The following is a 13,669-nucleotide window of genomic DNA, read 5'->3' as shown; positions in this document are numbered from 1 at the left end:
CTGGTGTTGCTGAACTGTTGTTGTTGTTGGTGACAGTTGAAAAGGTAATGTTCTCAAGGCTTATATTTTAATGTGTGATATCGTAAACTATAAAGTTTTTAATATGGGTTACACATATACTCATACAAAACCCATTTTGAGGATCTTCTTTATCATTTACTGTATGTAAAACTTACATTATCAAAATACATATGAACATTTATTCATGATTTCTTGAATTGCAGAAACCTAGTTTTTTTAATAAATTAACAACACATTAAAACTTAGAACATTAAAAATTAATAAAGAATGATTTCATGTTGTAATTAATCAAAATTATTAATATAAAGTATTGTTTGGTTTTTAGACTTCATTCAAGATTCTGCCGAATTCCCTAATGTCGAAGATTCATACTTGGCACTAATATATTTCTATTTTCTTTCCATCAACTATTCCAGTGGACCCTGGTTCAATATAACTTTTTGAAATTTAACGTGCTTCAGAATTTGGGAACATTTTATGGTTCTCATCCATGGCATTGGTACTTTAGTCAAGGATTTCCAGCTGTCTTGGGTACTCACTTACCCTTCTTTATTCATGGCTGCTTTCTGGCCCCAAAGAGGTACCAAATACTTTTGGTAACTGTGCTATGGACACTGCTAGTTTATAGGTAAGATTTTATTTGTTCAAATAATTAATTTATTTAATGTTACCATGAATTTAAATTAAATTCTTCAAAAAGTAAACTGTTTATCTTCTGGATATGTATTAACTCATGATTTATTACTGGAGATTATTTAGCAGACAGAAAAGGTAATAATTATGCTGATGCTCAGAATGAATACTTCTGATATGTATAGTTTGCTTGACAAGGAATACATTCAGTTCTCAAGGAGTTGAAAAAATTTTATTTGCTCTTAAAATTTGAAACTACCAAAATTTTAAGTATTGAAGGACTAGAGAAATATTTTTAAATGAAAATGTATGTATCTTTATTCCAAATTTGAGTAATATGACTTAATTGGATTGGTAACAGAAATCTTTTTTAGAATGTAATTGTACTTTAGAATTTCACTTTGACATCAAATATTAGGATTACTTTTAACACATCATCACCTTTTAACCAAAAAATAATGAGACTGAGTCCTGAAGCAGGAAATTCAGTCTCAGTATTTAGAAAAACAGGTTGTTAATATTTCATTTTAAATATATTTACTTCTCAAATTGTCATATAATTCTCTTAATATCTTTTTTTTTATTATAGCATGTTGAGCCACAAAGAATTTAGGTTTATCTATCCAGTTTTATCATTCTGTATGGTGTTCTGTGGTAAGTATTTTTGTTTAATATAGAAAAAGTTGCATTTATGTAGAAATAGGTTAGATAATAAATTTTCCTTAAACACTAAAATACGTTTTCAACTAAACTAAATGAGAGATGCTCCTTAATTACAAGGTAGACTATTACAGTATTCTTTTTACTGCCTAAATATACTAAATGTGATATAAAATGTGATATAAAAACATGAGGATTTAATATGCAAAGGACCTTTCCGTGGTGGTGTTTCTGGCTGTAGGACTCTTTCATTCTAAAGTAATGAAATATGTCTATTTTATAATAGCATTTTAAGTTTATGATTAAACTATGGAATTCTTCAGTTGACAAATGAAAAATATATTTACAGCTGTTGAAACTACTTTTTAATGCTTCTTTATACACATCTACCATTTTAAGACTCACTCTAATGCATATGCAATTTTTAAAGTGATCCACGCCTCTGATTTTATTTTTGGCTTTTTCTCCATTTTTCCACTAGGTCTTTTGGAATAGTTTTTTTTACATGTGACTTCTATAAAATCTTATAGCACTGATCTCTGGAGAAAGTGAATTTTTACATTGGTTGGTTTGGAAAAAATATGAATTGAAACTTTATTAACTTCAAGTTTAATTCAGAATAAATGACTTGGCTTCCCTCAAATATAAAAAAAAAATCACTACTGGGGAGGGAAGAAATAAGTATGCAACGGAGACTGGAGGCTGGAAAAAACTAGGGAGTTAATGATATCAAACTTTTGACCTTAAAAAAAAAAAAACACCAAACCACCCACTGGGTTAAGCAGCCAGCTTTGATCAAGTATACACTATCTCAGCTATATGTACTGTCTTCAACTGAGATACAAACATAATTTATATACAAATACATATATAATTTATATACACACATATATAACTTATATATGTATACACACACACATCCAAATATTTGACACATCTGAATTGCTGAAACCAAAGTTCATTTGTGTTATGACTTTATAGTCTCACTTCATAAAAAGATGCAGGCACAAATTATAGGCATCGAACAGCTATGTGTCAAGTCTTAAGAATAGTGGGTGGATTCATCAGAGCAAATCTGCCCATCTGTTCATGAATCACTATTCAGATTTAAAATTTTTCTTTACCACCACTTGAGCTGGAGTTGAGTTATAATTAAATCAAGTCCAGAGGTCAAATATTTGTGTGTGTTATTTGGTTAGTTTAGGAACTTGGTTTCATTCCATTTTTATAATTTAAGGTTTTTCTAGCATTCCTCTTCTGTGCCATGTCTTTACAGAGTGTTTTAGAGAAAGACTGGGTTGTTTGAATCCTCATTCCCAGTCCAGAAGAATGAATCTTTTAAGTGGCACATTCTTGGTAACCTGTTTCCAATTCCAAAGATTGAGATAAAATGCTGATGAGGTTTGAAGAGGATCTCCTTCTAATGAACAAGAATCAGCCTTTGTTCCATATTTTGTCCACTCAGAAGGATCCCTAAAGGACTGGGAACTAGCAAAACCCCTCATTTTCTCAAAGAATGTGATCCCTCCTTTGGACACATACCTAAGGTCCTTGAATTGGACCTGAAGAGACTTGTATTCCCGCTAAGAGTCCGTAGTGAGCTCACCGGGACATCAGTCTTTGGATGTTCAGGAGCAATGTCAGACAAGAGTTCTTTTCAGAATTGTTCTAAATGGCCAAATTTGTGTCTTTTCTAACTATATGAAATCTTGAGTTATACTGTACCTCAAATCTCAGTTTTTATTCTTTTTTTTTTTGGCCTGTTTTAAAAACCTGATTTTTAGATAAACATAACAACTCAGTCAGCAATTTCTTTATAATAGCCACCTTAAAACTCAGTGGCTTAAAACTTACTATGTCTGTAGTTGGCTCACTATCACTTCCACCACATTCTTTTGGTCAAAGCAAGTCGCAAAGCCAGACCAGATTCAAGAGATGAGAAAGAAACTTCAGGCTCAGGTAGAGATTGAACATGAAGAGGGATAACTGCAGCCATTTTTTCAATCTACAGTAACTTCTCTTGCCTAATTTGAATTTCTCAGGAAATCCAGAACAGGACTAACTCTGAGAAATGTACCTTCTGTAATTGGCTCTGATCCTTAGTGAACTGTATAACCTTGTGCCTCTGTTTCTTTATCTGTAAAAGAAAGGTGCCATTGGTCTAGTAAGATTGATATTTTTAGTTGAACCTCTTGTAATTTGTGCTGATGAGGTTTCCAACACCTGCTACTAATTTTAGGTTGGGTATCTGCTTCACTTTTTATCACAGTGGCCAACACAGGCTTGCTAGTCTGTTTCTCCATACACTAATTGTTTTATCAAAACTGCACATGCACGGTATTTGAAAAGCCATTCCATACGTTTGTTTAAAAAAAAAAAAATGGTTCCCTGCCCTCCTTCCAATTCTTCTCTTCAGAGGCACTTACACTCTTTCAGGTGGTTATTTTGATAATTTATCTCTTTACATAAAATGCTAATAATGCCCTTAAACATCTTGTTTTGGGCATTTCTTAGGACTTATATGAAAATAGCTTTATTTCCTTAGTGAAGTAGCAACATAAAATTCTTCCTGATATCTCTGTGCCCAATATTCTCCTTACTGTTCGTAATAATTCCAAGTTTCTCTTTCCCAGGCCCATTCTCCTGTATGTTCCATCACAGAATTAAACCACCCTTTTTTTTTTTTTTCATGTAAACGCTGAATTTAACTGAACAGCTTTCCCAGAGAAACATCTCTGATTGGTAGGACTTGGTAGAGATCTTTTTCTTGGGCTTTTAGATTGGATTTTCTGTTAAGTCTTGTCAAAACGAGGGTGCATCCTTTCTACCCCTGTGTTTGATGGGATCAGTAATGTACAGCCCTTAACTTTCGCATCCCCTCCATTCCAATGAACCTTACCTTGGTAAGAAGGAACTCATCAGTACTTGCTTAAAAATACATTGTAATAGGAAGTATCCAAAACTTAAAAAGTAACTGTGTGTATCAAGATAAATCATAGGATGATTAGGAGATATGGCTGAGTAAAGAAGGAACCAACTCATGCAGGGCCTTCTTATATACTCAAGTTTTTAGATTTTATTCTGGAGAAGAGTCAGCTGGGACATGATGGATGGATTTAAAACTTTAACAGTGATCTGATAGTGATTGGATAAGAACCAATAAAATAAACTCCTGGTATAAAAAGAAAAAAACCTATAGTGTCATCCTCTAATCATCTGGTTCCATTTCCCAGAGATAATTATCAGTCTTATAAATTCCTAACAACTTCCTCTTTTATGTATCTTTTTGTTGGCATAGGTAACAGGAGCAAATTAAATATTCTGGGACGTTATTTAGCTTGAGTTAGAGTTACTATGGTAGCATGCCCTTATTCAGTCCTCATTTTCCACAGTTTTAGTAACCTGCACCAACCAAGATCCAGAAGCAGATGATCCCCTTTCTGACCTAACCTCAGGTCAGTAGTAGCCTAACACCACATCACAATGCCTCTGTCATTTGCCATACTTCATCTTATCACAAAGGCATTTTATCGTCTCATATCATCACAAGGAAGATGGCTACAGTACAATAAAAAGTTTTGTGACCACATTCTTTTAACTTTTATTACAGCCTACTGTTACAATTAAAACTATTAATAGTAATAGTAGCTAATAGTCATAGTAATACAGCTATTAATAATAGCTATTACTATTAGCTGTTACCATGCCTAATTTGTAACTTAAACTTCATCAGAGGTGTGTATTGGAAGAGTATAGGGTTCTGTACTACTGGCAGTTTTAGGCATCCCCCATGGGTCTTGGAATGTATCCCCTGCAGAGAAGGGAGGACTGCTGTATGTGAAGTGAAGGTGTCTGAATTTGTATGAACCCAGGTTCATATGAGTCTTTGTTCTCTTGGAAATTACATGAGGCCAAAAGATCTCCCTAGGTGGTTTACAGAACAGAAGAAAACGTGTGTTCACAGAATCTTCAGTAATTGGGAGAGGGGTCTCACATTTCATGTTAGATGATGCTTACCTTACAGTGTGCTGTCTATCCCATTCTGAAACTTGCTCATTCTAGGGTGGATCCTTGCAGTGACAATTGCATCTGCATTATTATTTGTACGTAGTTATGTAGACTCAGTAGATACCAGCTACAGGATCTTGTTACCTTTTTTAAATACTGAAGAAACCATACTGCTTCCCTGTAAGTAAACTGTGACTCCTAAGCTTCTCTTGTGGCGCGGACTAGCACTGCAGCTGTAATGTATTTCCATCTCTCCCTTTAACAGCTCCAGTTTCTGCAATTCTCTGGAGAATGTTCAATGTCAGACAGTTTGAAAAACCCTGGAAGTCTTCAAATCCAAGTCTGTTCAACTGTTCCTTCTTTCCTTCTCTTCTCAGCATTTTCTGTGTATTTTTCCCCCAAATAATAGGGAGATTCAGTTCTCTCTGAAAAGATCCATCCTACTATCACCACAAAGAAAATATAAAATAGAAGCATTACCTAATTTAAGACTCCTTCGTACTGAACCAGCTGGAAATACAAGCACATTTTCTTCCAGCATTCTACCCCAAATGCCATTTTTACAGCATTTACCACCGTGCACTCTAGTTTTAGATCAGTCACCATACCATTGTATCCTTAATGCCCATTTTTTAAAAAGCTTTCAAGGAACATTTAGTGAGTGAAAAGACTGATGATGAGTGAACATTTCACAAATGCAACCTGAAGAGGTTACACTTCATTTGAATATTCCTGAGGGCAAGTTGTCTTCTAAAGTGCCTTGCCAGGATAGGCTTTAATGTGGCTTTTTGTAATGAGGCCACTAGGTATATTTAGTTTTTTCCCATCTACTCAAGAAAGCACAGCTCTTAAGCTTGCTGGTCTATTAGTTCTGTGACTAGAATTATTACAGATAAGAGAACTCCTGGAATCCTATTTCAATTCTAATAAAACTAATCCTAGTTCTCAAACTTTAGTAGGTTCCTTATTTTACCATAGCAAACATAAATTTAGATATATTGTACATGTAGGTTTAGTTTTCTTGTTCTTCCTACATTTTTTACCACACTTTTTAGAATGTGCTTTGGCTAATCAGCTATTTCAAGTAGTAGTAATGAGAGAGATGTGTGATATTTCAACTAATGAATAGAATGAACTAGAGGGGGGGCGCCTGGGTGGCTCAGTGGGTTAAGTAAGCCTCTGCCTTCAGCTCAGGTCATGGTCTCAGGGTCCTGGGATCAAGCCCCGCATCAGGCTCTGTGCTCAGCGGGGAGCCTGCTTCCTCCTCTCTCTCTGCCTGCCTCTCTGCCTACTTGTGATCTCTCTCTGTCAAATAAATAAATAAAATCTTTAAAAAAAAAAAAAAAGGGACGCCTGGGTGGCTCAGTTGGTTAAGCAGCTGCCTTCGGCTCAGGTCATGATCCCAGCGTCCTGGGATCGAGTCCCACATCGGGCTCCTTGCTCGGCGGGGAGCCTGCTTCTCCCTCTGCCTCTGCCTGCCATTCTGTCTGCCTGTGCTCGCTCTCTCTCCCTCTCTCTCTGACAAATAAATAAAATCTTAAAAAAAAAAAAAAAGAAAAAGAATGAACTATAGGTAATGTTATCTAAAACATTTCCTAGAGGAATGAAATTCCAAGATTTCTTGGCCAAATTTGGTTCGGCTATCAAGTAAGTTGCAGGTATCAGATGTCTTGGAAAAGATGAAGTTATTTTATTATTTTCAATTATATATTATTTATGTACAATATATTATTTATAATCTTCAAAGCAATGAATAGAAATAAGAGCGATAAAGGTACCATACCTAATTAAGATATATTTAAGTGTACAACAAAAGGTATCTTTAGTTTTTCCTAAACTGAATGTTAATATATACTTTTTAATTTATGACAATGGTAAGTTGAAAGAATGAGTGTTTTCAGTTAATGTGAAGTGTTATGCCCCAATAATGGGTCCGTGATTAAAGGAGCGAGACTGATACAAAGCGAAGGTCAAGCAAAGCTTTATTTCGCGCCAAGCATCAAGAATCAGATCCACCGTCAAATAGAACGGGTGGGGGCCGCCCCTTACAGAGAGGACGACCCCTCCCTGCTTTCCAGACTAACTTTTATAGAGCAAAGGCCACGTGGTTGGGCCTGGCCACACACAGGTGGCTGATTGAATTACAATTCACCCCACAGTAGCCATAGAAACTAGCCCATCACCTGGGTAGCTAGAAGACAGTATGCGCCCCCACTGAATGAATGTCTCCACCTGACCTGACCCACCCTTGTATTTGAGCGTTGTTACCTAAGGCTGGTTTCTGGGACTTGTTTTTAAGTAAGTCCCCTGGGGGGAGGGGAGCAGGGACAGTTTAAGGGTTAAAAAACAATGTTATTGTTTAACCTCAATGGAAGCCTCTGGCTAAAATATAAAAATGTAAAATAGGTCCTTACATGAAGTACTAGATGTGATTTAAGTAAATTACAGGTCTTAATTTACTCCTGTTTTTGAAATAGTCCCTCCTAGGCCAACTTCATGTTAGTGTCCTTAAATGGGAACAGTTCAAAATTAATTTTATTCATGTTCAGTTATTTTCAGTGATTGAGCCAACCTAAAACAGCTGAAGCAGTCAATTAGGTGATGATCATGGAAAACAGTGCCTTAGCCCTGGTGGGAATTAGTGCTAAAATTTCAGGCAAGCCACAGACTGGATCCTGGAACCCAAATTCCAAAAGACCAATTATCTAATTCCATGAAGACTGTATATGTGGAGTATGAACAAAATGTCAAGTTCATTAATAAGCTTATTCTTTTCCAATGCAAAGGCCTGTTTTTTTAAGGGTATTTTCAATAAATCCTTATATGCTCATTATCAGTGGCTACTGCTGGGGAGGAGGACTATAGGAAGGGGATGGGAGACTTACTTTTCATTTATTCTATTCTGCTTGGGGTTTTTGCCACATGCAAGAATTACTTTTACAAATTTAAAAATAAATTGTTCAGCATCTCCAAATTGCCCAACACTATAGTGAAAGAAAAGACATACTTCTTTCAGAAAAAGATACCCATGCCACCATACATACGGTAACTACTGAAAATCTCCCAGTGGTGTATTTTTTTCAGAGGACACTCTACCACATATGTACATAATCCATTGTTAGCGCTTGGGAGGTTAAAGAGAAGAGACAGACAAATGAACTATGTACCAGGACAAGCACTGGACGTACATTTTTTCCTAATACTTGGAAAAGTTACTGTTACCCCATTTGCAGATGAGGAAAATAATGCTCAGCAAAGTAAAAGAAGACTCCTGTGCCAGGGTTAGAATTCAAATCTGGGTCTGTTGGACTCCCTAGCCATTCTTTTTCCACTATCCTTCCATTCTTTTTTCCAAGAAAAATGTAGAGATCTGAGGACAATGACAGCGAATAGAGAAATTATAAAGATGACCTATTGCTTATTTCTTATTTGTCCATGACATTATTTCAATTTGTGCTACTTCCATTAAGGTTTACAAATGTATTTGCAGTTAACATTTGCTTAGCTATCCTAAAGCAAGAATGCCAGTATTATGGTTCGTGTCTGTCTTCATACAGGGTACTCACTAAACCACCTGAAAACATGGAAGAAACCAGCTCTCAGCTTCCTGTTTTTATCGAATATGCTCCTTGCCCTCTATACTGGTTTAGTTCATCAACGAGGTACTCTTGATGTCATGACTCATGTTCAAGAACTCTGTTACAATAAACCAAATAAATCTTCAGCTTCAGTATTTATAATGATGCCTTGCCACTCTACTCCTTATTATAGGTAATAGAAGTTGTTCCACTACATGCTATTAAGAAAATGAAACTACTTTAAAATTCCTTTCAGATTCCTGAGTTTACTTGATAACTGATCAAATGACTAAGAAATCTGAAACTTTATTCATATTCACTGAATTTTAAAAGCCATTTAAACTATGTCAATGAAAATCATATACGACTTTTAAATAAGCTTTATTTTAAAAATGTGACATATTTAAATGATCTACTTTAAATGTAATAGAAAATATTTTGTAGATCATTTGAAGGTAACCATAGTAAAAGAAATTGTTATCATTGAGCTTACTATAAATCTTTGTAATACATCTTCTATTTTTAAAATTTTGAATTAATCTCAAAACACTAGATTCTACTCCAGATTTACTGCTGAACTGCTGCCCTGGTCTTATACTAGTCTTTTTAAATCTCTCTTTATATTAGTTGTCTCACCTATAAAAAATGGGAAATTCCATTAGATGATATTCTAATGCCTGAATTACATATTTCTGAGAAATGCAACACTAAAACTGCCTTAACTATGCAGGACATTTAAAAAGAAATCCATTTGGGCCTGTGCTTCCAGTTGCCTACTAACAGAACATGGGCAAAGCAAATTGCTTTCCTTTAAAAAGCTCTACATCTACTTAGCCTGGCTTTAAACAGTCTGAAGTTAATTTTCCATGTGCACAATAAGTCAACTAACTATCGAAGCTGATATCCTTTTAAGATAATTTAACACTTTTGGAATACTCAATTGAATCATTAATGCCAATCATTAATACATAATTAGAAAGTTGGGACTGCCTACCAAAAGCCACAGGTTAGATGTAAGACCCAAGTATCCCTTCAAATTGAGGTTCACCTACTATATAAAAAAGACTAGAGCTGAGAGTGGGATATTCACTCTCCCTCTGTGCTCACATTAGCAGTAACACTGCAGAGAACAGGAATTCTAGAGGCATAGAGATACTTTCCATACATGGCTGTATAGTTGATATCTTAGGTTTTGAGTAGTTCACCAAGTTCTCCTCTTACATTTTTCAAACTGCACAATGCAGCAAAAAGTCTCCTTCAGAGTGCTTACTTCAGAGAAGGCTTACAACTTTTCTCATCTTGTTTTGGTTTTCTCCCTGAAGCAAGACCTTCCTCTCCTAAATTATACAAGCCATGAAGTGTTAGGTCTTGTGTAAATTTACTTTGTATGCAGTTCATAGATAACATAAACCTTTATCACGTGTTTATTTTTCCTTAGGCAATTATAAACATGGCTTTTGCAGGGCCCAAGTAACTGGCTTAAGTTGTCATAATTAATCAATCCATCTTTTTTACACACAGTCTAGTCTTCCTATGCCACAATAAAACCATTAATCAGTGAACATATGTTGCTCTCTATTACTAAATCTTATTTATATAAATACGGAACAACAACAAAAAAAACCCCACACAGGAACAATTTATTTAAGGATGTGAAAGGGAAGAGAGCAAGAACCCTTTCTTGTTCATGAAGTTTTCTACCTTGCCAGTTAAGCCCATGAGGAATTGTTCTCTTATTAAGAAGTCACCCACTTCAGGGGCGCCTGGGTGGCTCAGTGGGTTAAGCCTCTGTCTTCAGCTCAGGTCATGATCCCAGGGTCCTGGGATCGAGCCCCACATCGGGCTCTCTGCTCAGTGGGGAGCCTGCTTCCTCCTCTCTCTCTCTGCCTGCCTCTCTGCCTACTTGTGATCTCTGTCTGTGAAATAAATAAATAAAATCTTTAAAAAAAAAAAAAAAGTCACCCACTTCATCCCAAAGGCCCCTTCCATTCCTGGAAAAACATACTGATGTTGGAGAATTCGAAGTCTCCCACGCTGCTGACTTACTATCCCACCTTAAAGTGGAGTTTCATGCTTAATTTGGACTTGAAGGCTATACTGCTGCTGCACAGGCACATGGTATAACAATCCTATTGTCCATCTTTGAGAAAACTACATTAAAGTCTTGCTTCTTCACCTTAATGGGACTCAGCGGAGATTTAGGCTTCACATTTTGTTATGTGAATGTGATAGGTCTTGAGAGTAATTGGAAAACTTTCACCCTTTTTAACTTCTTGTAACTATTATGGTAACTTTCTCTTCACAGCCACGTTCACTATCCACTTCCAATGAGATTTCTCCAATGTCCCCCAGACCTGACTGGAAAAAGTCAGTACCTTGACGAAGCAGATATATTCTATCTGAATCCCTTAAACTGGCTAGATAAAGAGTTTCACAATGATTCAACATTGCCTACTCACTTGATCATCTTCAGCATTTTAGAGGAGGTAAGGAAATATGAAAAAGGGGAAAACTCACTATTTCACCTCTGGTTTAGCACTTGGGTAAACAGACAACTTTTTTATGGTCTCTTTCAAGCCCCATATTTTGTAATTGGTTCTTTCCTCTGGTCAAAATCCATCCCAGTTCTATAACTATCAAGATATATATGTTACTTACCATGAGTTAATTCTTTTATTAAGAAATTATATTGCTTTGGGGCATCTGGGTAGCACAGTTGATTAAGTGTCTGATTCTTGGTCTTGGCTCAGGCCGTGATCTTGTAGTTATGATCCCAGAGTCATGAGACTGAGCCCCGTGTTGGGCTCTGTAGTGAGTTCAGAGTCTGCTTACGATTCTCTTTCCCTCTCCCTCTGCGCCCCCATCTGCTTGCATACTCTCTCACTCTCTAAAATTAATTAATTAAAAAAGAAACTATAGTTTTATTAAGAAAAAAGTGGTAGAGGCGCAAATCAGGGTCATTCTAAAGTTCTTGAAACAGTAATCAGAAAATAAAGCCTTTATTTACTTAAACATTTATTTACTTCTAGGAAATAAGCACTTTCCTAATTTCAAGCAACTATGAGAGAACTGCTGTGTTCTTCCACACTCACTTGCCAGAAGGTCGAACTGGAAGTCACATATATGTCTATGAACGGAAATTAAAAGGGACACTCAACAGAAGATGAAATTCTGAACTGTGTTTAAATCTTTCCTAAAGCGGTGCCTGGGTGGCTCAGACATTAAGCGGCAGCCTTCGGCTCAGGTCATGGATCCCAGGGTCCTGGACCAAGCCCCGCATTGGGCTCCTGGCTCTGCTGGGAAGCCTGCTTCTCCCTCTCCTACTCCCCCTGCTTGTGTTCCCTCTCTTGCTATCTGTCAAATAAATAAATAAAATCTTAAAAAAAAATCTTTCCTAAAGAAACAAACATTGCTGGGTAGAGATATTCAGATGCTGCATAAATATGCCTGTAAATACTAGGTAAGATTCGTGGAACTAGCAAAAACCACTGGAATTGCTTTACCAAATATCACTACTGAGGAAATGTATGAATAAATATCACAAAGTATAAAAATATTAATACAAATACCAGATTTTAAATAAAGACCTTTAGTTTTCCTCATGGTGTAGTTTTATTGTTTCTCCCACAATATTCAGATGTGCAAGAAATTTCACAAGAGAACAAGTCAGCAAGCTCATAGGAAGGCAGCATATTCTTCACAAGTCAACGGGCTCTTGAACCCACAAAAAGACAAGAAGCAAGTGTAAGATTATAAAATGTTAAAGATGAAATTCCATCATAATGTACTTTTTTTAAGCTCTACTGCAAATTTAACACAAATGTCAGTGTTAATTACACTTTGTCATATGATTTGAGCTTGCTTTAAGCTCATACACTGAAAGGAAGACATTTCATGCACAAAATATGTTGCATGCCCAGCTTCCTTAAAACTACAGTTGAACATTTCCAGTGCCAAAAAAATTCAGCAAAGCTAAACTACAGGGAAAATGCAAGTTAGTAAGCTTTTACTTGATGCTTCTGAGTAATAAAGTCATCAAACTGATACTTAGAAATGACAGAAAGACATTATCTTGATAACTTCATTTTAGTTTCAACACCAAACATTGTAGAAAGCATCCATGTTTCTGTGACCATTTTCTAATTTAACTTAATCATGATGATCAGTATTTAGGGTCAAAAGGTAACTGCCCCAATTCTATTTCAAGATTTGCCATGTGTCTTCCATTAGTGCGACCATATTTATGCCATTTACCTTCCCTTTTATAAGGTTGTGGCTGAGGGTGCTTCTGCTCTTGTTTTCGATGCCTGGAGTTTTCAATATTTACCATACGTTGCTTTTTATCTGGTCGACTGAAAGCAGTAAACACATTTTTCATCTATGTTAGAGTTAAATTTAAACAAGACACAATCTTAATGTTTTTCTCCATTAATCTATTATCTGAACACTCTGAAAAAGGATGTTAAATTAATCTGAAGTATAATCCTAACACAACCATACCAAAAAGATTCAGTATTATACTTTCATCCTACAGAAAAAAAAAAAAAATAGACATACTGTAGTGGCAAAAAGGGGAAATACTCAACAGATAAATAGAAATGTGACAATAAAATAATGAGATGTGTTTCCATTTTTTCTCTAGTTCAAAATTAATCTCTTCCCAGTGGCTTCATCCCTTACATGTATGTATAGATCTCTTACAAACTGAAGAATATGTATACATCTCTTACAAACTAAAGAAAGTTTCTTTTTCTATAACCACAGCCCAA

The 13,669-nt window shown here is 35.8% G+C and overlaps 2 protein-coding genes across 13 annotated transcripts in view; one reads left to right on the top strand and one right to left on the bottom strand.

Annotated features, from left to right (window-relative positions):
- PIGB (phosphatidylinositol glycan anchor biosynthesis class B) overlaps window positions 1-12,160 on the top strand; it is a 41,293-nt gene extending 29,133 nt beyond the window's left edge. For all 5 annotated transcript variants that reach the window (XM_032864906.1, XM_032864907.1, XM_032864905.1 and 2 more), the window contains 5 exons: window positions 438-649; window positions 1,244-1,308; window positions 8,880-9,093; window positions 11,206-11,386; window positions 11,930-12,160. In XM_032864906.1, coding sequence (XP_032720797.1) covers window positions 438-649; window positions 1,244-1,308; window positions 8,880-9,093; window positions 11,206-11,386; window positions 11,930-12,067 — 810 coding nt within the window. In that variant the 3' untranslated portion in view covers window positions 12,068-12,160. The remainder of the gene's footprint in view (window positions 1-437; window positions 650-1,243; window positions 1,309-8,879; window positions 9,094-11,205; window positions 11,387-11,929) is intronic.
- The window catches only part of CCPG1 (cell cycle progression 1), a 45,887-nt gene continuing 37,709 nt past the window's right edge, over window positions 5,492-13,669 (bottom strand). For 3 of the 8 annotated variants that reach the window (XM_032864898.1, XM_032864900.1, XM_032864904.1), the window contains 2 exons: window positions 12,488-13,252; window positions 11,884-12,027 (listed from right to left, as the gene is read on the bottom strand). In XM_032864898.1, coding sequence (XP_032720789.1) covers window positions 13,063-13,252 — 190 coding nt within the window. In that variant the 3' untranslated portion in view covers window positions 11,884-12,027; window positions 12,488-13,062. Of the gene's footprint in view, window positions 5,763-11,883; window positions 12,028-12,487; window positions 13,253-13,669 lie in introns of those variants that run through there. The other 5 variants (XM_032864901.1, XM_032864897.1, XM_032864899.1 and 2 more) reach the window with 5 other exon arrangements.

This window comes from Lontra canadensis, unplaced genomic scaffold (genome assembly GCF_010015895.1).
Source record: "Lontra canadensis isolate GAN:19392208 unplaced genomic scaffold, GSC_riverotter_1.0 scaffold28, whole genome shotgun sequence".
NCBI lineage: Eukaryota > Metazoa > Chordata > Mammalia > Carnivora > Mustelidae > Lontra > Lontra canadensis.
Note: the sequence above shows the minus strand (reverse complement) of the source record. Positions and strands in the feature narration are given on the sequence as shown.